Source organism: Conger conger, chromosome 10 (genome assembly GCF_963514075.1).
Source record: "Conger conger chromosome 10, fConCon1.1, whole genome shotgun sequence".
NCBI classification, from domain to species: Eukaryota; Metazoa; Chordata; class Actinopteri; order Anguilliformes; family Congridae; genus Conger; species Conger conger.
Window position 1 is genome coordinate 25,982,465 of NC_083769.1, and position 26,741 is coordinate 26,009,205.

At 47.6% G+C, this 26,741-nt stretch overlaps 1 protein-coding gene across 1 annotated transcript in view; it reads left to right on the forward strand.

Annotated features, from left to right (window-relative positions):
* The window catches only part of plxna2 (plexin A2), a 170,666-nt gene extending 145,268 nt beyond the window's left edge, over nt 1–25,398 (forward strand). Inside the window, exons 22-31 of the mRNA XM_061259087.1 lie at nt 5,216–5,282; nt 6,138–6,284; nt 6,902–7,061; nt 8,591–8,694; nt 16,179–16,278; nt 19,661–19,851; nt 20,232–20,401; nt 20,742–20,954; nt 21,717–21,867; nt 24,687–25,398. Coding sequence (XP_061115071.1) covers nt 5,216–5,282; nt 6,138–6,284; nt 6,902–7,061; nt 8,591–8,694; nt 16,179–16,278; nt 19,661–19,851; nt 20,232–20,401; nt 20,742–20,954; nt 21,717–21,867; nt 24,687–24,782 — 1,399 coding nt within the window. The 3' untranslated portion in view covers nt 24,783–25,398. The remainder of the gene's footprint in view (nt 1–5,215; nt 5,283–6,137; nt 6,285–6,901; nt 7,062–8,590; nt 8,695–16,178; nt 16,279–19,660; nt 19,852–20,231; nt 20,402–20,741; nt 20,955–21,716; nt 21,868–24,686) is intronic.
* The last annotated feature ends 1,343 nt before the right edge of the window (nt 25,399–26,741 follow it).

Genomic DNA, 26,741 nt, shown 5'->3' on the forward strand with positions numbered 1-26,741 from the left:
TTTGTTTATTTGTTTTGAACGTGCCTATGAAGTTGAGCAGCGACATCAGCAGGTGAGACTTTGTTGTATGTTTCTGAAAGACAGACTTTTGGAGGGAAGCTGTCTAAGTGACTCGATATGTCTGGAATGATGGCTGTTAGAGGAGAGGCAGTGAAGGACAGCAGGGTTCTGAAGCTCGGAGAAGGAGATGAATTATTAATTGCGGTGCGGCGCTGGCCCTTGTTTACGCTGTGAGAAAGGAGCACCCTGACACACAGCGGCCCAGGTCACCGCACAGACAGCGGTGGGGGAGGGAGAGGCCGGCTGCTCTCGGGCTTATCATCCATTTTAATAGGGCGGCATGAGAGGGACCTCCAGGAGGGAGCACTGGAGTGACAGAGTGCATTTGGGGTCGTCTCAAGGCCCTGGCTCACCTGTTGTATAGTTTGAGTTTATAACCCTGGACTGGGAACATGTCTATAATCTAAACTTTTGAGGACATCATCTGACTGCTTGTTGTCAGGCAACAAATAATGGTTGTTACAAACTGAAGTTGCTTCTTGATAATTCTCGCTAGAGCATAATCATTTTTCCCCATGCAGATATTGGTGGTAACTGCCAACTGTGCACAGATACTTCCTATACTACTGCTATAGACTGTCCTTGGCAACTGTGATTTTTCATCCTCTAGGTGCTACCGGCAAGAATAAAAAGTTTTGATATTGAACAGACCCACAAAACCATTTAGTCTAGTGAATGAAATCAAGTCTCTTTTCCAGTCTTCTAGTATAGTTTTAGAGATAAAGGGAGGTTTGAGTTTTCATTGTACCTCAGAAATATTATTTTTATGAAGAAAACTTCTATGCATAGGCAAGGAATTTATTCCGCACTGTGTTTTGTTATAAAATACCCATTCCTTTCTTCTTGAGCTGTGGAAATGTGGTAGAATGTTGGTGCAGTCAATGTTCTTTTCAATTTTCACAGCAGCCTTCATTATAATCAGTGAATGGCATGAAAGAGAATGCTATATCAACAGCAGAAATTCTGTTATTGCACAGTGCTCAGAAATGACATGAATTTAAACTTCTTTTGTAGGAAAATGAAGCATCTCTACTGACAGTTGTTACAAATCATGACCTCTCATCCACCGGGGAAAGTTAGGCCTTTCATGTCACACTGCTTTCACTTCCATATGCGCCAGAAAAGCTTAAGGAGATATGTTTGACAGTATAAAATAAGCTGGAGGCAGCAAGTTAAAGCATTCCTAAAGTGTCCACACAAACCCATGACCAGATTCCAGACAAACCCATGAGCAGAGTCCACACAAACCTATGACCAGAGTCCAACAGCTGTGTTGACCACAGGATCTCCAAGCACAGGATCTGGGTATCTCAAGGAAGTGGCAGCGATAAGTGTCTGGGTATTGGTAACTCTTTGAAATTACACAGCAGTGGTAGCACCAGTGCTTAATTATTGAGCTGATCTCCAGCAGAGAGGTCCATTGAGAAGATCAAGTGCCAACTGTAGGGAGTCAGAAACTGATTTTTTTTTCTTTCTTTTTTTTTCGTGGGAGAACCTGCTCTTGTGCATGGGATTGTGGGTAATCTCCTTGAGAAGAGTTTCTGGGTTATCGGTGCATTAGAGATGCAGCAGTCATGCTCACTGTAATTAACATTGCAGCCACACTTTCTCTCTCTCCTTCCCTCTCCTTCCTTTCTCTCCAAACCTTACATAGGCATTGAAGTCACATATGAAGGTGAGAGAGAGAAGGTGCTTGGAACACCAGGGGTCCAGACGGAAGCTAGAAGAGAAGGCACTAGACATGAGTTAGCATGCAAGATGCTGAACAAGTGGCAGCATGATTTTCATTTGGAACAGAATAATTTAATTGAGGAAACAATATGCACTGTATTAGGGATGTCCCTTGGGGAGGTGTTGAGCGAATAGGGAAAGGACTTTAGTTAAAATAGTAACAGAATGTCAACAAAATGGAGCCAAAAACACACATTTTCTGTGCTGTGTAAAGGGAGAGCTAGCTGACTCTGCACATTTAAGGGTTTAAATATGCTATAACACCATTTAAAGCCAACCATTCAGTAAAATAACTGCAGGCCTTCATTACGGATGTCCCCGTAATAGGGCCTCAGAGCTTTCTGTGAGCTATAGGAAGTATTATGCCAACCCGCAAATCTGTCTGTGTCTTTTCTGTGCATTTGTGTGTCTGAGAGGCGCTTTAGAATTACGGTGATTTTTATTTTCACTTGCATCCGATCTGTGAGATTTGAGCAGCGTTAATGCTGCTAAAATCTGTAGCTATTAACGCTGTATAGAAACAGCTCAGCTTCCATTTATGCAGTTACAGTACTGTTTCCTAGCAAGCTAGTTTTTGAGCTACAACTGGAGCATCAGGGCAAAGCTTGGAGAACCGCCTTTTCCCCAAGACCAGGATTAAACCGCTCCAGAAATGGCGAGTTTGCAGATTGTCTGCCAGGCTATTTTTCTTGGGGTTTTTTTGTGGCCGTGCCTTTTGAAACATTGTGGCATCCTTGTCAATCCCTCACTCCCTTTTTTCCTCTCTCTCCCTCATTCCTTCCCTCCCTCTTTCATTCTCTCCCTCTGGCGGAACTGAGCCAGTGTCTAGGTGGAGACACCTTTGAGCACTGTGCAAACAGACAGGCCCCTCTACCTTTCCATAATGAGATCTGAGTGCGCTCCAGAGACTGAGGCAGGGTGCATTGTGGGCCACCCGTCGCTCATCCACAGCGAAGGGGAGGCCACACACAACGTATAAAATGGATCCGGCACTCTGCCAACTCCCTCTCCCCCTCTTCCTCATTTCTGAGGAGGAATATCAGCTAAAAATGGAATGGCTCCATCTCCTCCTCCACCCCCGGGTGTTTTTGCTCTTATTTGTATTGCATTTTCTAATGAGATTTCCGTCCATCCAGAGCGATTGAGAATGGGTCATTAGGGAAATGTGGTGTTTGCATTGCCCAGCCACAAGACATTCTGCTTCTTACTAATCCGCTCCCCCCTCCCCCATTCCACCTATTTACCAGCATTAAGGAAAACTCATTCCTCTTAATGCACTATTGGATAATGAAACCCTGATGTTCATTAATGAAACTCAATTAAAAGCAGGATGGGGGAAGAGGGAGGGCAGAGGAAAACAAAGACGGGCTTTTGTAGCCATTCAGACCCAGAAAAATGAAGAAAGCTCATCACAGCCCCGACACAAAGGATGGGCTTTTATTTGTTTTCTTTTTTTAGATGGGAAGGGGGGGGCCTTCCTACTTGGGGACTAGCTGAGCTTATTAAACTGCTTAATAGCTTCCATTAGGGTCTAACGCATTCGCTTCCAGTCAACATGAAAGAGCAATCAGCCAGTTCCTGCCGCTCCCCTCTGTGAAAGGAGAATGGAGAAGAACAGGAAGTGATGCGTGCCTCTGGTCCGTAAAACACGGGCAACATGCACTGCTGGCAGGCCGAAGAGGCGGGAGGGCCATCGTGCGACGGCTCTGGGCTCTGAAGCAGAGCCGCTCACGTTTCAGCTGTCAGCCATGGCCCTCCTGCCACTGAAAGGCAAGAAAAGACTCTATATCCTCTCCTCTGGTGCATTGGGCTTCAAATAACCTGTCACAGAATGACAGCTTCCCTCCACAGCCTGCTGCTGTAGCGCGGGCTCGCTGCATTGGCTGCTTCACGAGCGAAGCAAATCACCTCCAGGCTACAGAAGGCAGCAGTGCAATAACAGAAATACTGTGGAGGAGATACCATAAGTGCAGCTGGGGAATAAAAAAAAACACCCTGTCTCCTGTCTGCTGCTTCTACCCCAGCTCACACCAAATATACTCACAATGCTTCTGGTGTGTATTCTGATTTTGTGTTTTAACATTGCCACTACGTTGCAGCGACATTGTGAGAATGTTTCGTGTTAGCCGGGGTGTCAGTGGCTCACCACGTTAGCAGTTTTAATGTGTCGTGCGGCGGATCATGGAATTTGGTAAAAGGAGACCTGCGTCAGACAGGTGAACGTTAGCGCGGAGGCTCCACGCGTCAGCACAATTATGGGCATAATGAGGCCAATCTCACTTTATTTCATTCAGACGCGCAATGGCTGTAATCATTCCGGCCCTATTTATGCGTTTTCGCTCTCTAGATGCGAGACGAGCGTGCTTGTTGTTTAATACCTGCCGTGATCAGTGTCGTACAGATCCCACCTAATCCCTTTTTTAGCTCCGGAGAATGGCATAGGCTGCCATTTCTGGGCTGTAATCATAGTGATTTCAGCTGCATTAAGAGGGTCATTTTCTCAATGCATCGCTGAGTAAATTGCCAGCAGGCTTCAATAGCCCGGTGAGTGGCTGATTGAGAGGGGTGGGTGCTTTGGGAAGTTGGGCGGAGGGAGGTGGGTGCAGGGTTTTGGGGTTTGCCTAGGTGACGGGACCCTGAAGTGCTGTGCCGTAAGATGACTGGCATGCCGCAGGAAGGCTCTGTTTGCGCCGGGCGGGGTAGTTAATGGCTCTGGCGCCTGAATCGCCCAGCTTTTCACATCTCTGCGGGCACAGGCGTTTGTGGCAGGGAGGAAAACGACGAGGAGCGCCGGTTATTTGCTGAAAGGAAGGGCTGCAGCTGAGCCCGGCCGTGATGAATCAGGGCACTATGGGTATTCTGTGACAGCGCTGGCTGTAGTCGAGGAAGCACCATGGCGTAGCCCTTTCTGTACATCTCTTCCACTCTGTGCTTTGGCTTTTTCCTTTCCTTTTTCTGTTCCATCTTTTCTTTTTTTAAATAAAAACCGAGGCTTTATTCTCTTCCTGTATGTCATGCCGTGATTCTGAAGGGCGTTTGTTATCCATACGCCTCGGTGCATTTCTTCCTTTGATGTTGTTTTATGTTTGAATTTTTTATGAATTTGTATATTTCAGTGCTAAATTAATTGCAAGTCCTCTGTGACACTGAGCCACATGTACTGCAGGGCACAATCTTTATGATGTTGTAGTGAATTCAAATGTCTCAAACTCCACTGTTGCTTTTAGTATTAGCTTTCCCGGAATTTATCTACATATCTGAATTTGAAGCACAGGACTGGCTTGTTAAAATACTGTATGTTGATCTAAACAGGTACAATGTGAGAGAACTTTCTGGATGGCAATTAGTGACCAATGTAATGTGCTTGTTCAGACTTTTGCATTGTGTTATTCAGTCCTCTTTTTTGTGTTATGTCATATTTCAGAACCGAGTCTGTTGCTGAGAAGATGCTGACCAACTGGTTTGCCTTCCTGCTCCACAAATTTTTGAAGGTAACCAAGCCCAACCTGACAAATACAGAGTCCCCTGTATGCTGTTTGCTATCAAAGTTGGGTCTATTCCAGTTCAGTTCCGGAAACTAATTACAATTCAGTTCAGTTGAATGAATTGAAAAGGGCCCATGTTCTCAGGATTTTTTCCAGGAATTGGATGTCAATTCAGGTGACTGAAGTGAAATGGAATTGGCCTCAGCTCTGATTGATGCGGTAGTGTATCGGAAGGTGCGCTAGGTATTTTGGCCCTTGCTGACTGACAGGAAACTGGCAGTGGTCGGTCCGCTGAGTGGTGACCACTGAAGGACGCTGCGTTCTGGGGGAAGCGTGATATGTGAGCCTGTGCCTGCTGTTAGCTTGGCAGCCAATCAGGCCTCTCGTGCGACTACGTCAGAGCACCGCGCCTCTGAGCCAAGCTAAAAGAGTTCTGTGCGGTGGACCGCTTCTCAATGGCAGAATGCAGTCACGTGCGTTACCGTGTGCTCGTTCTCTCACTTCTCTGTCTCTCTGTTGTGTGTGTGTTACATTACATTACATTATTGGCATTTGGCAGACGCTCTTATCCAGAGCGACGTACAACAAAGTGCCTACCCATAACCAGGGATAGGTTCGCTGAAAGACCCTAGAGGGAAGTACAATTTCAACTGCTACCTGTACAACAAAGATAAGGACGAGGGCCTTTTTTTTTTTTTTTTTTTTGAGAACAAAGAAACAAACAAACAGAGCAAAAGTGACCAAAGTTAACTATCCAAACACTGCTTGTGTGTGTGTTTCTGTGTGTGCGTGTGTGTGTGTGCGTGTGTGTGTTTGTGTGTACCTACATTCTCTCACCGTGTCGTCTCTCTGTGTTTACAGGAGTGTGCGGGCGAGCCTCTCTTTATGCTGTACTGTGCCATTAAGCAGCAGATGGAGAAGGGCCCCATCGACGCCATCACTGGAGAGGCTCGCTACTCGCTGAGTGAAGACAAGCTCATCCGCCAACAGATTGAGTACAAGACCCTGGTCAGTTCTAACACAGGCACACACACTTTTATAATTACATTTATAAAATACTTTGTTAGGGCACAGATATATTTCAGTTACTGCCTGATGTCATTATCCTGTATGGACACATACACACGTTCACACGGGTAGCCACTGAATTGTGCTAATAATCTGTCGTTATAATGATATGACTGTCAGAAGCAGACTGCAGTGCCACACCTGCAGCTCTACCTCTGCCAGGTGTGTCTCGGGGGAACAGGCCCCACTCTCCAGCTTGTATTGTGCTTGTGATCTGTCTGCAGAGTGTATTTGGGGGGCAGGGATTGCAGACAGCGACAGGGTGACACCACTCTGATTGTCCTGATGGGAAACTTGGCTCATTACGTGTTAATACCCCGCCAGAGTTGGAAATTGGTGTCCCGCTGAAGGTGTGAAATTAGATTTTGGGAAGCCGGCGAGCGCGGAAATAGCCTCTTAGAGCTCCTGCCACGAGTGGAGCAGACTCTAATGAGAGCCGGCTGGAGGGTGGATGTGGTTGGGTGTGACAAGGCCCTGCATCCTCACCCCGTTTTCTCTTCTCCTCTCCTCCTCTTCTCTCTTCTTCCCTACTGTCCTCTCCTCTCTCCCCCACCCAGATCCTCAACTGTGTGAACCCCGATAACGAGAACAGCCCTGAGATCCCAGTCAAGGTGCTCAACTGTGACACCATCACCCAGGTGAAGGAGAAGATCCTGGACGCCGTGTATAAGAACATGCCCTACTCCCAGAGGCCCCGGGCCGTGGATATGGACCTGGGTATGACCCTCCAGCTCCCACGCACACCCACTGACACCCACACCGACTCGGGCACTGAGGAAACCGCACGTCGAAAGTACAGTCCAGAAACAGGCACGCAGATTGTCGCACCATCCGGGGGACGGAAAGCTCGCTGACAGACTGACAGACACACTAATGAAGTTACAGGCCTGGTGTGGCGTGAGGACAGGCTGACTGAGCGACAGACATGCGAGGCGGTGTGTGGGCCTCCGCCCGCACGCCTCCCGTCTGGCTAGCACGCGTGCACACGTGCGTGTTTGTGTCCGTTTGTGCGTCTGTGGTCCGGCCGGCTGACCCAGGTTGGAGCAGACAGATGGCAGGCTCCCACACTGGCCCTCTCGCTCACTACCAAGTCCACAAAGCAAGCACACAATACAAACACACAAAGCAAACACACAATGCAAACATACAAAGCAAACACACAATACAAACACACAATACAAACATACAAAGCAAATAAACAAAGGAAACACACAATACAAATACACAAAGCAAACACACAAAGCAAACACGCAATGCAAACACACAAAGCAAACGCACAAAGCAAAAACAATAGGCACAGGGAGCATAGCCCTCATCACCACCTGTGAAACCACGCCCCCCCCCCCCCCCCCCCCCCCACACACACACACAAATGAAAATGCTTAATTTTTGCGATCACCGTGGCGACAGCAATCCAGATTCAGGGGGGTTTGGGGGGCAGAGCTCGAGTCTCGGCAGTTGGCAACGGTACAAAGTAATAAAGTCCAGGCAACAGAGGAGAAAATCAATGATCACTCCCAGCAGGAGTGCTGCGTCGCTCCGCCATTTCTCCTCCCGCGTCCTTATTATCGTTTCATTATCCCGAGTCGCCTGCCTTCTCTCCCTACCCCTCTCCCTACCCCTCTCCCTCGTGTTCCTTCCGTCGGAGGATGTGACTTTCTCTCCGTCACTCATGGGCGCTCTCAGGCTCAGGCACCCTCACCACAGTGTATGTAAATGGGATAGACTATCACTGACACAAGTGCCAATTATGCGGGGTAGACTGACTGCGCGTACTTCTCCAAACTGTTCGTGTGTAATGTTTAATTAAAATGCACATCAATCCCGACGGGCTCGCAGCCAGTGCTTAGCAGAGGAAGCATTCTGTAAAACAGAGATGCTGATATTGTTTCATTTGTATAATACGTTTGTTCTGGAGTCCTTTGGAAGTGCATAATGCAGGCTTTGTGTTGTCGGGGAAAGCAAATGAAGTTGCAGTTAAGTTTTAAGAATTTCTTTGTCAAGCCTTTGCTTCTTGTAACAGAGCTTCGTGAGCACCTCTGAGACATGTCTGTGAAAGAGAGATATTTTGTTTTGTGCCACATTTTCTTCGGGGAAGAAATTTGAAAACAGTTGAGTGGCTTATTAAAAATACTTCTTCGGGCTATCCAAACACGCTGGGGACACCGCTGAGAGCACTTTCGGACCCGACCAGTCGTTTGCAGGAGTCAGCGGGAGTCTGATTGACTGTTTTGTTATTGTTGCAGAGTGGCGACAGGGGCGAATGGCACGTGTGGTTCTTCAGGATGAAGACATCACCACCAAGATTGAGAACGACTGGAAGAGGCTCAACACACTTATGCACTACCAGGTAAACTCTCAATCCTGCACAACAACCCTCATTTCAAACTGTCATTTACACACTTAAAGGTTTAAGTCAGGTGTTCTGTGGAAATATAAACAAGCTGAAAACATGCACTGAAAATGTAAACTGGTTCTGTGGAATACCATTATTAGTGGACCCAGCTCCCCACTTGCCAGTGAGTGGGATGCGAGGTTCTCATTTGCATGTGACAGCATTATTTGTGTTGATGACTCGGAAAGAATAGGGGGACAGTCATTCATCTGGATGGGAAAAAGCTCACTATGACAAATGCTTTCCCTTGACAGTTGACAGAGAGAAGGTGACATAGAGAGCAAAAGTCTGGAAAAGTTAGGAGGGCAGCTTTGACCCCCGAGCTCTGCTGGTATCTATATTTTATCTCCCCTTACGTGCCAGGGTTGGCTGCTGCCTGTTACCGTGGCAATTAGCTGCGCTTCGCTCCCGGGTGAACTCCGCTCCAGGTCTCTGCGGGTCAGGAGTTTACCTGCTGCTCCTTGCTACAGCCCCTCTGTAGAAGTTGAGGAGGGAGGGGAGGGAGGATCTGGGCACATGAATCTTTCAGTAGGACAGGGTCAGCGGGTGCCCATTATTCAGGAAAGGGACCATCTGCCTGTACCCCCGTACTCCCTCAGCTGGAGATAGAGTGGGTGAGGGGCTGTTAGCTGGGGTCTCTCTGCAGCCTCCTCCCGAGGGACAACTAGAGAAGGGAGACACATTTACAGGGGAGTAATTGGGGACTGGGGTATAGTGAAGAAGGCTCTGGAAGGTAGTACATTACCGCACCCTGACGCTGGCTGCCTCACCTGCCCTGGCACCCAGAGATGAATGTGTTTCTCTGGTTAACCTCCGGGCTCTCTCAGGGTTTGAGCTCTTCTCCCACCTCCCTCCTCTATCTCACGGCTAATGAGCCGCCTCTCTACCGGTCGCTCTCCACTCCCTGGCCTCAACCGCCCCTTAATTCACCCACAGGAAATACAATACGTTTGCATTCATCCCGCAGTTTACGTTTCCCCTTTTATTTTTGAGGAAATTTTCGCAGGCTTTGTGTCGTTCTCTTTGTTGTGCTCTTTAGCCAGGGGGTGTGCTGTAGGGCACGTTCTCTGAAGCAGCTCCTCTACTGAAACGGCGCACGTGAGACACGCTTTTGATCATGGATCTGAGCGTCTCTGTGCTGTGTCGCCCCCACTGCCTCATTCAAACGGCCCAGGCCAGCTGTAGGGCCAAGGAGGGGAGAGGTGAGGGCCCGCGGTTGAGAGCATGCTCGGTGACGTGGGAGTGCTCACCTGACGGAGGAGCGCTCGTGTCTGTGCAGCTGCTGCTACCGCCGTGACACATCTGTCCAGCACAGATCCATACGGCCCTGTCTGTGGACACGTACGTTAGTGTGTGTGTGTCTGTGCGTGAGTGTTTGTCCGAGTGTGCCTGCGTGTGTGTGTGTGTGAGTATGTGTGTGTCTGTGCGTGAGTGTGTGTGTGAGTGTGCATGTGTGTGTACATGTGTGCGCGTGTATGTGTGCGTGCGTGTGTGTCTGTGCGTGTCTGTCTGTGCGTGAGTGTGTGTGTCCGTGCGTGCGTGTGTATGTCCGTGCATGAGTGTGTGTGGGATAAGAGCAGGAGAGGGAGGGAGACGTACCGTCTGGGTGTGAAATATGCAGAGCTAATGGCAAACCGCTGAAAGGTATCCTGTGACGCTGCTAATTCTCACACTGGAAGCCGGCGACTGACAGGGGCACATTAAAATTCATGGCTTTCGCATCAACCTGTCGGAGCCCTCTTATTTATTTATTGGACCATTTTGAAAATAATAGGTTGCATGGATATGTTCATTTCCGCATTTTTGCCCGGCCAAAAAAATAGAGGTAAATGGAATGTTGGAGCATGAGCATGATAGTTTTTAGGGGATGTCATCCATGATTGAGTGAATCTCTGACATTAATCCAGCTTGCCGAATGGAGATATGAAATATTGAGTGCTGGACCAGGGCTGATTTTATCTCTACGTTGATTAGTCTCCCGACTTGTCTAAGAGGCTTTTATCGGCATGCCTCTCCTTGCTGCTCTCTCCACCTTCCTTCCCGCTTTGTTATCTCCAGAGGGGAGACGGTTAACCTTGCAGCCAGAGAATGGCATTACAGAGAAACCTGGAACATCTCAGGGGGCATCTGGCAACCCACGCGCTCTGTGCCATGAATTTACATTCTCAGTGTTTGAGTGGCATGAGAGATAGGCAAGGAAGATTTAAATAAAGTAAGCGCGATTGCGTGTGTGATATCATGTGGTAGTGTCTGCGTGTTGAGAAGAAGCTGGGTCTGCCAGCGAGCTTTAAGCCTTCGCAGGTCTCCCACAGGCATTGAGTACACAGCACATTTAATTGTGTGTGCAGTAAAATGGCAGGTGTCAGATATATAACCTGTTAATAGCGTTTGTCTCCTGCTCGTACCAGCAGGTGCATGTGTTCCATTGCTTATCATTTATATTCCTTGCCAGGCTAGTCTACTCAGCCAAATTTGGACTGTAGACAATGCATCAAAGTATATGACGTGGAATTCATTATGGTCCTATTGTGTGTGTTTTTGTGTGTGTAAATATATAGTGTCCAATAACCCAACACAAGAAGTTGATTGAGATGAGAAACCCAGAAATGTCATATTATACAGTTAGCAGCCCGAGAGTGTGGTAGTTGAGGTTGAATATGCAATGAATTATGAACATGAAGGACCAAAGCCTGCTAGGCATCCAAGGGGCTGGGAACAGGCGAGGAGAATTAACAGGGATTGGCAGAAGATTGAGATCTGGGATGATTGACTGAAGCTAATTACATTACATTCATTTAGTTAGCAGATGCTCTTACACAGAACAAATTAGGTACAATGCAAGCGTCACACCAGTGAGAGTATTTGCAACATTGTACTAAGTGCGAGTTATTAATAATATATAAATAATAATAATAATGATAATAATAATAACAATAATAACAATACAAAATGTAATGCAAATTCAATACATAATAGTAATTCATAAAACAAATCATGTAGTCGTATAACCCGCTAGCATCCATAATAGCTAGCTAAAACCATAAAGCTTGCTGTTACAATCCTGAATCAATTGGCTAATGTCTACACAAGAGTGCTAATGAGTGGTAATAGGGAGATGCAAGATGAATTCCAACAGTAATTCTCAAATCGAAAAAGGATCCCTTAAAAAATATAACCCAAAAGTTACAGTGCCTGAGAGTAAATATTAATGATGCCGATAATGTAGGGAAGCTCAAATACGAATGCATCTTGCTTGACTTTTCAAACATGGAAAGCATACATTCTGTGGGAGGCGTAGCTCTATATGAAATTGACCAACACGTTTAGGTTATAAAGACTTCAGAATTGTTTATAAGTGCATTCACCATCTGATACACCTGAGATAGGAACACATTCTAGGGTCTGCACATTTTATGAATCACACGTTAGTCTTTTTATGGGAACTTGCATTAAGAACAAATGTAAGAAGACGTTTAGAAATGTTTTGTGAATGAGGCCCATTGTCTGAAAGCAATTATGGCACAGTGCTATTATGAACAGCAGTGCCTTGGGATGTTCTGTGATTAAATAGGTCAAGTCAGTGTGCTGTGACACTCTTGACTTCCTCTGCTTTTCAGACATTGTCAATTATTATTGTCACTTAGTCATTTGTTTCTGTCTGGACTGTCTGTTGACTGTACAGTATAAAAACAATTTAGATTCCAGACACAAACAATGTTTTTCATTGTCAATGATATCTTTGGAACTATTTTGTGTTTCAAGACTTCAGTGACATTTTGTGCCATGCCGGCAGGCAGGTTGTAATGTCTTTGGTTTTGACTCCAAGAGAGGGTCACGGTCAAGCCACGTACACCCTGCGACCCACCCCCCCATGTGACCCAACAATAATAAAAAATAAAGGCCAAAGGCTGAATAGGTGAGGCTCACACATACCTGTTCCTTCTCCCCAAGCCAGCCAGGGGGAACATATTAGTCTGTACTGTATACTGTGCTGCTAGTCACAGATGTTTCAAAGCCCTGAATCTTGCAGTAGATGCCTTTTAATAAGGATGTTTTTATTGCACTGAAACCCATGGCACACTGAAACCTCAGACAGCAAGGGAATAGGCAAGCCAGCCTTTCATCACCAATCCTATCTACCATGGGAAATCAAACCCAACGATGAACAATGCCTGTCTCATACCTTATTTTATTTTATTTTGTTGGTCCTGTTTTTGTTCTTTGGCTGGCAGAGTAAAGATTTTTTCCCCCCATTGTTATCAGAGGAGCTGGCTGCACAGTCATTTTCACATGCGGCACTGGGGGAACAGAAAATCCTTTACAAGCCCCGGGAAGTCAAAGGGTGAGACCTGGAATGGCTACAGCAGGTATTACTGCAGATTGAGTCAGCTTTTGGATATGGCTCACGCCACAAGGCCATGAGAGAACAGGCCAATTTCCATTTTTGGTCTGTTGGCAAAGGTTCAGTCCGCCTAAGTACTGGATTGCACAAAAACAATGAAACAGTACCCTTTTTCCCAAAACAATTGTGGTGTATATTTCTATTTTCTTTTTTTTACATGGCATTTAGATTTTTTGATTACAATTTCTCATTTTTCTCATTTGCGACTCACTGGGTCCCCATCTGTATTCAGTTATCTGTGTGGGGGGGGGTGGATGGCATTGAAGCACCTCGGGTTTGTTGGAATCCCCCAGATAGTGATCTATGGTCTGAGCATCAGAGGGATCAGAGATTTGGGAAATGGGTCAGGCTGCCATTGTGGAGGGGGTGGGGGGACCCAGCCTTATCGCACCTGGCCTGGTATCTGGCCCTGCGGCAGCAGATTATACCTGAAGGCTAAATCCACCTGTCTCAATCACTCTCAGTTTTATGAAGCTTCCTGTTTTCCAACCGCCACTTTTCTTTCAGCTGTGCTTATTTTTTTTTTTTTCACATTTTCATGGGCGATAACTGAGCCGAAAGAGGAAGAGCAAGAAGGGGGAGTGTTGGAGCAGGGGAGTGTGTGGTGGAGGAAGCGGTAATAGGGCCTTCTCTGGCACCACCGTGGGCTCCTGCTGTCAGAGGAGGAGGGATGCGAGGGGGGGGGAAGGGGTGTGAGGAGGGAGAAGGCTTTTTCCATTCAGTCCAAGAAAAAACTGAAACGCAGTGGGAGCAATTCAAAGAGGATTCTTGAAGTCACGCTCTCTCTCACCCTTTCTCTCTCACTCTCCTGTCTCACACTCTCTCCCTCTCTTTCTCTCTCTCCTCCCTCTCTCCCTCTGTCTCTCTCTCTCTCCTCACAGTCTCTCTCTCTCACTCCCCATCTCCTTCTCCCTCTCCTTCTCCCTCCCTGCCGTGGCTATCAAACCTGCATTCCTGCAAACGCAGCCCTGGTTGTGGCTGTTGGAGATTAACGAGAGAGGTTGAGCGGGGCCTGGAGTGAGTGAGGCAGGCGGGTGGGGGGTGGGCGGGTCATTAACCAGGAGGAGGTGGACCATTGTCAGCTGCTCCGAGCATTACTGGTGAGAAGGGCTTTCGGGGAAAAGGAGCTTATGGACCCCTATTCGAAATAAGGAAAAGAAAAGAAGAGATTTTTAATAGACTCCCAGCAGTGTCTTTGATCACATCTGGCCCTTTCTCTCCTCCCTCACTGTCACACATGTCTGCACACCCATGCATAAAAATACCTCCGCTAAGCTTGGATGCCAGGTCGCCGTATGCCGCCACATAACGAAGTCATGTCAGAAGCACGCCGTGGTGCGTTTTCTCTACTCCCAGCATGTACGCATGCATACGTTTTAGCATAAGGCAGCACCAAAAAAATCCGTATATAATTTTTGGCTCTCACAAAATGGAAGTGTCCACTCCCCTTGTTTGTTGTTTTGTAATGAATCCAAAGAACATATCTACGAGTCTCAGTTTAACACTGGACAGAAAAACACACCCACGCATTCGCACACACTTGCTGTGGTCATGCAACACAACCAAGCTGAACTGGGCTAGTGTTTCTCCTCTCTCCCGGGCCACGGCGTTGATGCAGACATTCATACCAGCCTCAGTAACCTACTGTAGCCCCTTGTGGTGCTGGATGCAGGGAGAAAATTGATTAATGACACTGTGGGGATCTAGAGTAGCGCAGGGGAGGGAAAATACTAGAGGGGAAAGAGAAAGCCAAGAGGGTCTGTTCATAATATTAACATAAACATTTTCGTATGTGTCACTTGAAAGACACTTGAAGGCAGGGTACTATGGCCCATTGACTACAGCGAGGAAAGGGGGGGAGAGAGAGAAAGCATGGGAGGTGGCCTTAGCAGAGCTTTCTCTCTCCTTTGAGGAGATCTCAGTGTTTCTTCATTGGTGGAGGAATGGAAATTAAAGGCTCCTTCTCTCCTTCTCTCCTTCTGCCTGTGCCTCGGTGTGGTTCAGATCATTAAGCGAGATCAGAAAAGCCCCCCCCCCCCCCCCTCCCAAAGAAAATAGGCATGGGTGCAGAAAAAAAGGATGGGATATAAAGATAAGATGGAGGCCAGGCTCTTAGGACTGCGAGACGTCTCTTCTCAGCTTCACTCCCAGACAACAATAGCGCATCAGCGCCTCGGTGTAGCCGCTCCGGCAGGACGCCTCCGCCCGCGCGGCTCTTCCGCGGCTCCGTTCGGGCCCCGCTGAAGCTCTCATTATCGGAGTAATGACTGCGGAGTGACGGGAATGACAATGAAGGCAATCTCGCGTGCCGTGGCTGTGGAATTCTTCCAAACAGCTCCTTCAGAGACGTCTCTCAGAGAGCCTCTCCACAAATAAAGCTGTTAAATGGCAGAAAGCGAAAAGAGGCGCTGAGAAATATCGCACGTCTGAATGTGGCGTAGGAATGCAGCCACGGGCGCTGGGAGAGGAGGCTCCGTGTGCCTCCTGTGCTTCAGACGCACACGGCCCTCTCCGCCCTCATTAAGCGTGCAGATGTTGGGCGGATGATGTCATCTCTCAGTCCTAAGTGTGGGACAGGAGTTGGAGATCAGATTTTTTAGGCCCACTTTATGTTGCTCAACCTTAGCAAGCATTGTGTACATGGCTGCACTGGCATTCTGGTACACTGCAGAATGGGGCTGGAGTGGGATGGGAGTGTGGGTTAGTAGTAAGAGCAGAGTAGGGTGAGTGGTCAACTCTGTGTGGAGTTGTGGTAAAGATTGTGTGGAGTGCTACTTTGTGCCTTTAGTACTGTAATACCTTTGAGCAGAGCTTGTTACTTGAATAGTACACATGCTGTTGAACTAGCTCAGGAATTTTTCGAAAAACAAAATACTTCAACAATGGAAGGGAGAAGCGCATACGCAGTGATTCACAGCAAGCACTGGAGCAGGGCTGCCAGGACTAAACGGGTGAAAATTCAATGCGCACACGCTCGTTTGGTCTGGCGTCCCTCGCTAAATCAGCCTTCCTCTTTTCTTCCCCTCCTCTGCTGCAGGTGTCAGACCGCTGTGTGGTGGCGTTGGTGCCCAAGCAGACATCATCCTACAACATCCCTCCCTCTGCCAGCATCTCTCGCACCTCCATCAGCAGATACGGTGAGTCTCGCCTCAACCGACACTCCCAGTCAGAAATGACCATGAAACTACTTTTACATGCTTATTCAACAAATTTATTATGTTATTGATATTTTAGAAGAACACAAACTGACCTCAAGCAACCACCATTCATTAAAAAAACATTTGTTGTTACAGTACTTTTCCACCAATCCTTTCCCAGCTCGGCATAAAACCAACAAGTTAATGCACTAGTATATTTGGAACCTTAGTGCGCATTTTAAATCTGTCTTTAAAGGAAAGAGTTTCATGAAATACAGGCTTCTAGGTAATCTGTGCATAACCACTGTCTCAGAACCCTAACGTACAGTCTGGAAACATCACTTAGTATAGCAGTGATGAGCACACTAGCTAGACATTGGCCTGTGTGTCAGAGGATGGAAATGTAACATTTTTCATTCGCACCTCTCGCTATTCAACCACTTACCTCTGTGTCATACAGTAATATAGTTTGAATGGCTGCCCTCACCTGAATCATTTTTCTTACTTTATGTTTGTTCAAATAATGGAATTAAGTTGAATTGAACCGTAGACCTGGCTTCATTAAGTTGATAGTAAAGTCAGTAAATGTTGTTTTATACACCCTGAAAAGTTGGCATCTCTCCCCAGGCTTTTAGCTGCCTGCAAGGTATAAGCCTGGCTTGTGAGGCTATCGCTATAAGTACAGTAATGCGCTTTAATGATTTAGTCTTTCCTCCTCCCGGCTCTTATTTGCACTGTGGTTGCCTTTGGAGCCTGGGTGCGAGATGGGGTCGGTGGGAGATGTAGAGGAGCAGGGAGATAAGGGGTGTTTATCTTATTGTGAGGAATAACAAGGGTAGTTTCTCCAGCACAGCCATTGCTGCCACCGCCAGGCTGTAATGGGCTGACACACATTACCTCCTTCCCCGGGCGGCACTTAGCAAGTGCGCTATAGGCCCCCATCTGGTCCTCTCCGGGTCCAAGCCCACCGAGCTGAAGGCCGGTCTGATTGCTAATTATTCACTGTGAATTATACTTCACACAAACCAAAACTGAAAATTGTGCTCGGCCAATTACCAGCGATGTGGCTGGAACTCGCGGCACGGCAGGAGTGCCACTCGACTCCAGTGTGGGCCAACTCTTGTGCTCAACACGGGGAAAAAAGCGTTCAATCTTGCAAGCGATTAGAGTGGTCTTTATATGCATAATGTAAGGAAGCATATTTAAGCCTATTTCCAGGCCTGCTGGGCCTGTCCACTCTTTCCCCTCCCGCTCCATCAGGTCTGCTCTGGCTGTGAGACTTTAGCTGTGAAGGAGAATGGAGCACAGAGGACAACCATAAACACGCCTTTGTGTAGATATGAGGCATACAATATGTGGACCTCTCTCACCGTGTCTGCTATCTCCCTTCACTTGAGCCAATTAATTCGGTTTTATTTACAAAATTACCTTCACCCAATTTGATCATTTGTCTTGACAGACACAGGAAGCTATGATTGCCTGCTTTGAAAAATTTATTTTACTGTAGGCTGTTTTTATTGCATGCTTGTGTGTGTCCCATGGAGATAGGAAGAGTTTTTAAATTAACGTAACGGTACACTGCCAGAAATACGCTGCAGTAAAACTTCAGTTATAAGCTTGCACCAGTAGGCTAACCCCCAGCGTTTGTTGTGTCTTTTGGTGTTTTTCAGCAGGTAGGCTGCACCTCCTTCTTAAACTAGGCTACTGGTTTTATAACTGCCTTTATATACAGTATTATATGTGCGTACGTGCATGCAGGTTTAGGTGTTTATATACTCATGGACTACATATTTGAGTGTTAAATAGTGCAGATATCATGCTAGCATTTGTTTTATTCAAAATGTTGAAGTAAATAGTTCATGAAGATTTTTTTTTTTACGTCATGTGGTCTTCATTACACCGAGGAGCCTCGGTTTATTTTATTGGCAACAGCTTGTTGAATATTTCACGACGCTCAGGAGATATAAATGAAAGTACGAGGACACGTCGGCTCGCGGCGTTGGCGTTGGCGGGCGGTGCAGGGTCCTGCGCTGCATATAAAACAGCCGGTCTGCTGGCACAACCTGCCGCCCATCAATCACAGAGCGGCTCTGCGGTCACAGCTGCACACAGGCACCCGCTGATTGATTCATATCAGTTTAATGCGCCGCCACTTAGCATCTCGCCTCAATTTACAGCGCAAGTAGTCTTGGACACGAAGCAGACTCCCCTGACTGGAGTCAGAAAGCGTGACGCAATTCACCCAAGAAACTGCTAAAAACGGAGGCCAGGTGAGAGGCAGAGAGAGGAGGGAAGGTTAGAAGCTGTCTAGAAGCTGTCTGTGGCTTAAGCGGGATTTTAGGCCACAATCCACCCCGCGAGTGCGCTCTCCCCAGACACGCGTTTCCCGAGACCGCCGCCTTTGAAAACTGCTAAGGCCCTAAGTCGCCATGCCACTCGCCGACTTTGTTGTCCCGCGTGCCGTTTGATGCCAGGTGACACGGGCCTCCTTGATTGGCGGTCCTCAGAGCCCTCCCAGCCTCCGGGGGAAATACTAATTGGAAGCCGCCAGGAGGAGATGTGATTTTCTTTTCGCACTGGAAGAGTTTTTTTTTTATCCCAGGGGAAGAGGGGGAGGGATGAAGGAGGGGGGAGTGCTTAACTTATTAGAAATCTTTTGATGTATTGATTAGGGCTGTGACAGAGACACTTTTGCATGTCCCCGGCACAATGCGGCAGGAAAACGCCATTTATTATTCCTTTTAAAAAGGAGACGGGGGAGAGACACTTCTCATTCTGCATGAGGGATGATACGGAGAGAGATGAATCCTCACTGGAGAAAGGGTCCTGGCGGCTAGCGAGTGGGACTTAATGAAATATTAGAGTACCACATCAGTCTTTTTCATCCCACTCGCAGGCAGAAGCTCGCCACTTTGGGGGCCCAGAATGTGCAGACTGGAGAGTGTAAACCCAACACTTTTTCCCTCTCTCTCCCATCGCCACAGCTCCTTAATATAAAATTATCAAGCGCTGCAGTTTTCTTATGTGCTGGAACTAATCTGGAATCATTCCATTTGCAGCTGGGCATGGAGGGGAGAGAGAGGGCAGGGGGCTCTGGGCTCTGTAATGAGCTCCTGAAGAATGGGTATAATTACCTAGGGAGCTGTCTGGAGGTGTGTATGTGTGTGTATGTGTGTGCAGGTGCACTCAGCTGAGCTGTGTTTAGGCTACACTTCACACTACCTGTGCAGTGAAGGCCTTTTAAGGGCATGTCTCATCGTAGCAGCATTCGCTGTGTGTGGGTGTACACTCAGACAAAGTGCTCCTGAGCTGCTATGTCACATTACGCTCTTTCTCTCTCTCTCTCTCTCTCTCTCCCTCTCTCACTCCTTCTCTCCTACAGACTCCACGTTTCGGTACACGGGCAGCCCTGACAGCCTGCGGTCCCGCGCCCCCATGATCACGCCGGACCTGGAGAGCGGCGTCAAGGTGTGGCACCTGGTCAAGAACCACGAGCACGGCGACCAGAAGGAGGGCGACCGCGGCAGCAAGATGGTGTCCGAGATCTACCTGACCCGCCTGCTGGCCACCAAGGTACTGTCCCTCCGAGGTGCCGAGCCTCACGCGTTCTTCTGTCGCCAGCAGAGGGCAGACTTATAACTGACCACAGGGCTACGGCTCAGGCCCTCAACACAGTATCATGGAAATATCTGAGTGATTTAGCCCTCTTAAGAGCATGGGATAATGGATTGCCATTTCTAATGAAGTTGCTAATGAATTCAAGCAGATGATATCGGAGTGGTGTGGGACTCACCCCTTTCCAAGGCCCCTGCCGATGTGGGTTTGTGTTACTGCAATCCTCCCAAGCTGTGATAGTCGGGCTTTAAGATACAGGGCGTGTTTGCATTGAGGCCTGTCAGTGGAATCTCTGTGTATCTCTGATCGTACATGTCTCTGCTCTCTGTGTGCTTCAGGGCACGCTGCAGAAGTTTGTGGACGACCTGTTCGAGACGCTCTTCAGCACGGTGCATCGCGGCAGCGCCCTGCCCCTCGCCATCAAGTACATGTTCGACTTCCTGGACGAGCAGGCGGACAAGCACGGCATCCATGACACGGACGTGCGTCACACGTGGAAGAGCAACTGGTGAGGGCCGGCCTCTGGGACGAGGGAGTGGTACTGCAGGGAGCTCAACTCAGCTCAGCTACAGCGTGTCAATAGATCTGGGGCAGATATATAGTGTAGGAACTTTAAAATTGGTGCCCCGAAGGGCCACAGTGTAGGTTTTTGTTACTCTTTAGCTAGCCGGTGTCTTAAATTAAGCACTTGAGTGCTGAAACACACAAAAAAGCCAGCAGACACTGCAGCAGTGTAGGGCTGGAGATGACATCCCTGAGTGTAAAGTAAGTCTGCTGATGGTTTAAAACGTGTCCCTTGTACCTCAGCCAGGTAATTTACACCTGCCTCTCTGTCTGCTCTCTCCCAGCCTCCCGCTGCGTTTCTGGGTGAACGTGATCAAGAACCCGCAGTTCGTCTTCGACATCCACAAGAGCAGCATCACAGACGCCTGCCTGTCTGTGGTAGCACAGACCTTCATGGACTCCTGCTCCACCTCCGAGCACCGGCTGGGCAAGGACTCCCCCTCCAACAAGCTGCTGTACGCCAAGGACATCCCCAACTACAAGAGCTGGGTGGAGAGGTGAGGCTCCCTCAGCCCTGTCAGGAAACACACGGCTTTGCTTAGCTTTGAGCTCCATTTCCCTTCCTCTCTCTCTCACTCCATCTCTGTTGCTTTCCTAAACATGAAGCGACAAACGAGAAGAGCATTAAAGGAAACTCGCTGAAAGCTTCCACACTTTTCTTTCTGAAAGGGTGTCAGTGGGGTTTCATCGTGACACTGAAAGTTATCTCCGGCACATAGTTATTTTTTGCAGTCTTAAACAATGCTCGAGAAAGGTATAGAATAGAATAGAATAGAATAGAATAGAATAGAATAACTTTATTTTTCCCAAGGGCAACTTCAGCTAAATGAGATGTATGAAACAGAGGTGGCTGACAGGAGCAATATACTGCTGTAAAATTCAACCTATTATAGTTTTATGAAGGGCGCTTGTGTGTGGTGGAATATTTATGCATGAAACTGCAGCTTTGGTGGATGGGCCCCACACTTAAAGAGTTACAGAATCCAGTCATGCTAATGTCTGCTACACCTTTAGCTGTTGCATAACCTGGGGAGGGAGAAGTTTGATTTTGAGCGATGTGTCTCATTCTGCTCATTGAGCAGTCTCCTCTGGTCAGTTGGGTTCCCACAGTCGACCTGAACACGTGAAAATGTATTACCATAAAATGCAGGCTGGGTTCAGGCCACAGCCCTGCTCCTTCAGCATCTGCCCGTGTGACGTCAATCCACACAAGGGCCCACCATACCACACCGACCCCGGTCCTCTCCGTGTCTCCCCAGGTACTACGCCGATATCAACCGGCTGCCTGCCATCAGCGACCAGGACATGAACGCATACCTGGCGGAGCAGGCTCGCCTGCACTCCACCGAATTCAACATGCTGAGCGCCCTCAACGAGATCTACTCCTACGTCAGCAAATACAGCGAAGAGGTGAGACTAACACCACCCCCATCAACACAGCCCAGCCTTCTGGAGCATGTGCTTTTTTACACAGCCTCTGTATAAAAACTGTGACAGCTTGGATCCCGAGTTCTCCAGCGGAGGCTCTAATGTGTTTTTTTTTCTTTGCGTTTAGCGAATATACTGCTGAAAAATCTGCGGGTCTTTGATAACAAAGCAGCGGTTTCTCTCTAAATTATCCTCGCTGTGTTTGAGAGCGGTGCTCTTCAGACTGGTATGCTGAGCCATTATCGTCACTGGATCCTTGGCATTCTGGCTGGATCAGAAACAGATCTCTTCCTCAGCACCGCTGTAAATTATTGTTCTGACTGAAGTGCCTCGAGCTGGTCCTTGAGACATCAAAATTACACCGGCAATCCAAAAATGCATTATGAATTATGCAGTGCACTATATCAGGTATTTTTATATACAGTAACCTTCAAAAAGATATGGAAATAGTTTCCTTTTAAGAGTGGATTGTTCCGAGCTTTGGTTGATCTATGGGTGCTTATTTAATGGCTACCGCCAGGCCAAAAATCCTACAGATTGCTTCTTTGCTTGCCACTGCTGTGGGAAGATGGATTGAGATGTTGGCCCCCACTGAAGGGCCAGCACCCCATTTAGTAGAGCGGCAGGATGCTTCACACCACGGTGCCTGATAGGGACGCTGTTTTGGGGTATAGGTGTTGCTGAGCAGTGAGCAACAGCGCTACCCTTTTCCGCTCACCCGCTGAGAAGGTTTGCAGTCGGACAGATCGGCTCTTAGAGGAATCACAGGAGAGGCTCGGACAGTCGGAGGGCTGTGAGCGATGTGACGGCAGGTGTCCATCACGCAGCTGTGAGATTCTAGTGATACAGAATGTCAGGCCTTCTCCAGGTGCCCATTAGCCTGACCTTTACATTAGACTGCGTATGAAAGGCGCTAAACTGCACCTCTCAAACACACCCCGCCTGCAGGAGCTGCCGAGAGAGCAATCTCCTCTTCTCTCCTCTCTCTTTCCTCGGTCGTGTCTCTTCCCCCATTTCTCTTTCCGCGCTTTCTCTCCTCTCTTTCCCCCTCCTCCGTCTCCTCAGTTGTGCCTCCCAACCTTTCTTGTTTCTCTGCTCGCTCTCCGTTCCTTCTGAATCCTCTCTGCCTCCCTTCTCTCGTCAATATCTCTCCCCCCCACTCTCATGAGTTCTTGAGTCCTTCTCCTTGTCTCTCTCTGCTCTCCCCCCTTCCAGTGTGGAGTAGTTAAGCCCCCCCCCCAATCCCATGTGCAGTGGTTTGTTCCCTCCAGAGGGGCTGTGCAGTAGGCTCCCTGGAATATGGCAGGCTTAACGGGATTTGCGGAAATGGCAGGCGGAGCTGCACCTGCATAGGCTGAGCAGATTAATAATAGATTGGGCCGACGGTGACCAGGGGCCCCTGGACGCAGTCAGCATCTAAGAGCACTTTAGCAGATGAAAGGGAAGAGGGACGTGCTGGAGTCCCCTGCCACCGCTGTCAGGCCAATGCCGCCATGATGGGGAACACGCCGTCCACGTTTTAATGACGAGTTACAGCCCAGCCAACGCTTAACGTTCCCACAACATTGCCTGTGACGTTGTGAGAATGTTATGTGTTAGTTGGGATGTGCCAGATCGACTCTTTTTTTTAAACTAACGTTCCCTCCGCTTTTTCTCTGCAGTCTGTCAATGAGGGAAGAGTCACGTGTACACATGCGAAAGCAAAGATAGTCAAATGAACGTTTTTTTCTTTGTCTTTCTTACAATTGATGGATGTCAGGATGAACATGTTTGGAGTGCCTTTTTGACATTGGCTTTATTGATCTAATTTATTTTCTCTCTTTGATATTCACGTATAATCACAAATTTTGTTGGAGGTGTCATTCACGCATTCACGCAGACCTTGCATCAGAGAAGATGAAGTGGGCTCTCTTTTGAACAAGACTAGACAAATGGCATGTTTATACAAAAAACCTATTAGGTGATACGGTAGAGGTGTGTGATTACAGATATCATCTAACAATGCTGTGGTATTCTCTTTGACATAGACATTAATAAGATTTTCCTTCCTAATTTATATTCATACAATATCAATGTCATTAAACCCTATGCACACACAGCTAAACTCCACCGGATATTGCAGGATATTCGCGATTGCAAAAGAAAAAAAGTGGATGTTTCCATTGGCGTAAATTAGAATGTCAAGCTTTTTATGTCCGAATTTAGTAGGTCATGCTTAATGAATAACAACCATAAAAATCTGAAAGTTAATTGACATTATAAAATGCCAGACCTTAGTCTTAAGTTGACACTTTTGTCTAAAATCGATAAAACGGGTAGTTCAGAACCCATACCATCACTGCATTAAATATTGCTTATACTCTACATTCTAACAACAGTATTAAAATCACATAATTCTCTACAAAACATTTGAACAGCCCTGTCTTGACCTTCCTGTGTGGTGGGGACTTGTATGTTGTGACAGAGGGCCTTGGAGGACACTCCCCAACTTTAATGTCGTGCTTTTGTTCAATGTCAGTTTAAGAACGTAGCCATTCATACACAACAAATATTGTTCATAATCTGGGCTAGTTTCAGGGGTGTGCTCTAGACTCTAGGCTCATGTTTCCCGGTACACACTCACGCACACAAGTTCACTCCAAATTCACTTGGTTCAGTTCAGTTCAGTTCAAATACAACATCCACATACATTTAAAAGTCTTTGTAGTATGTTTATTTATTTATTTTCACTTGGTAAGTTTGTAGAGCGCTCTGTCCTACCTGAGTGTTTAGCAGAGGCTTCTCATGTCTTTATCCTGTAGCTCACATCAGCCCTGGAGCAGGACGAACAGGCCAAGAAGCAGAGGCTGGCCTACAAGGTGGAGCAGCTGATCGGCGCCATGTCCCTGGAGAGCTGAGACGATCGCACCGGAGCACCTGTCCATCAGCAGCACCCGCCCAAGCCCCAGAACACACCGCACCCTGGGCTGGGGGCGCCACTGACTCAAGATTTTTATTTTAGGGGAGGGGACAGAAAAAAAAAAGTTGACTCTTGATTTAATTTCTTTTTGAAAAGCGAAAGGCCATGTCCGGCAGCTGCTGGGAGACTCCTGCGAAGGCTGAAGAAACGGCACGGAGGGGGTTACGGGGTGTGAAAACGAGAAGGAGAGGACAGGGGGAGGTGAAGGACTTCCTGAGGTGTCATGGATTCCTTTCTGTGGCAGAGCCCTTGTGTGTCAGTGCCGGGTTTGTGTTGTGCGTGGAGTGCTGCTTCAGTGACAGGACTCCACAGAGGAGAAGACCGCTGTGATCGGACAGGCAGGGTGCTCTCAGAGGAACCAGTGGAGCTGACAACACACAGAGAGAGAGAGAGAGGTCCATCCTCACATAGCCCCGCACCCGATTTCCTGAGCTACAGACGCAAGAGTGTGCTCCCAAATTTTATTTTTGTACGCGTACATTTTATTTTATCTCGAGTTTTAAGCTCGGTAACTCGGACAGCTGTCACGTTCTGATTGTGGTTTGTGTAGACCTTTACTGGATCGTATAGTGGGGGGAGGGAGGGGGGCGGGGAACTAAAGACTGGTACTGTACATGCTCTGCTCTCAGTGTCTCTTCCACACATTTGCACATTAAGAAAAACCAACATAGCCCATTCCTTCGGGGGACTCGGAATCCGTAATTACGCGTCAGGATCGTTGGAAAAGAAGCGGAATTCCGCAAAAAGGGTTGGGAGTTCAGCGTGGACCATGTCAGCTCTTAAAGCCAGCACCCCTCAGTATATACAGCAGCTGACCGACAGGCAAGCTTTGTGGGACTTGAGATGTGAACATAGACTGACAACCAGGGACCTCCTTCATCTAAAGACTGTCCTCAAAAAAGGGGTTCCTTAACTGTAAAGAAACCGTTCTTTCATCATCAGTGTATGTTCCGTTTTACACATATACATGTATGTGAATGTACAAATGCAGATGCGTTTTATTTTTTGCGACGACATACTTTTTTCCTTCACAGAAGGAGCCAGTCAAACTGTAGCCCGTAGCAGGATAGATGCGAAAGTCATTTTTTTGTTTACTCTTATCAGAAAGCTGCTTGCATCCATCCTGCCCTCTTTTGCATCCCACCCCATTTGTGGACACGTTGTCACACCACACGCACGGCAGTTACACAGTATAAAGAATGTCAGATGTGGGCCTCAGTGACGAGACTGAGCTTGATGAGGTCACCGCCAATTATGATCCTAAGGGAACATACCTGTTACAGGGGTCTGCAAAGAAGCAGGGGAATGCTTACATTGGTGGCAGGACTGTCATCCACCAATATGAACCCCATAGGCCAAGCTGTGTTTTTTATTTCAAATCTATATATTTTTATTGTGTCATACCGAAGAAGGGTCTTGTTTTCTTCCGTCTTCCTCTCATTTTCGGTGCCAAGGAATCCCATTAGTCGCAGGCAAACGCTTAGGTGCTAGCAGGCTTTTCCATTGCTCACCCGGCAGCCCGTAAGCTCTCTACGTTGAATGGATTTAATCTCGCAAGGTCCTCTTACGCTTTGACTTTGTGCCAAAAGATCACATTATGTAAACTGTTGAATAACTTTAAGAAAATGGTTAATGCTTTACGTAAGGGACCAAATGCTTCAGAGTCTGAGACGGGCTGAGGCATTTATAGGATGAGAGAGCTGAACGGTAAGCTGGGCCAAACTGCCACGTCTTCTCCTCCTTGTGATCCCAGGCAGGAAGACCGCAGACATGGGAGAAGAAAAGCCTAGTGTAAAATATTTAGTTGGATAGAGTTGTGTGGTCATGTTTGACATGAAGTTTATTAACAGGAAGCATGATGTAAAGAAGACAGATGTGAAGTGTAATGCATGGTACC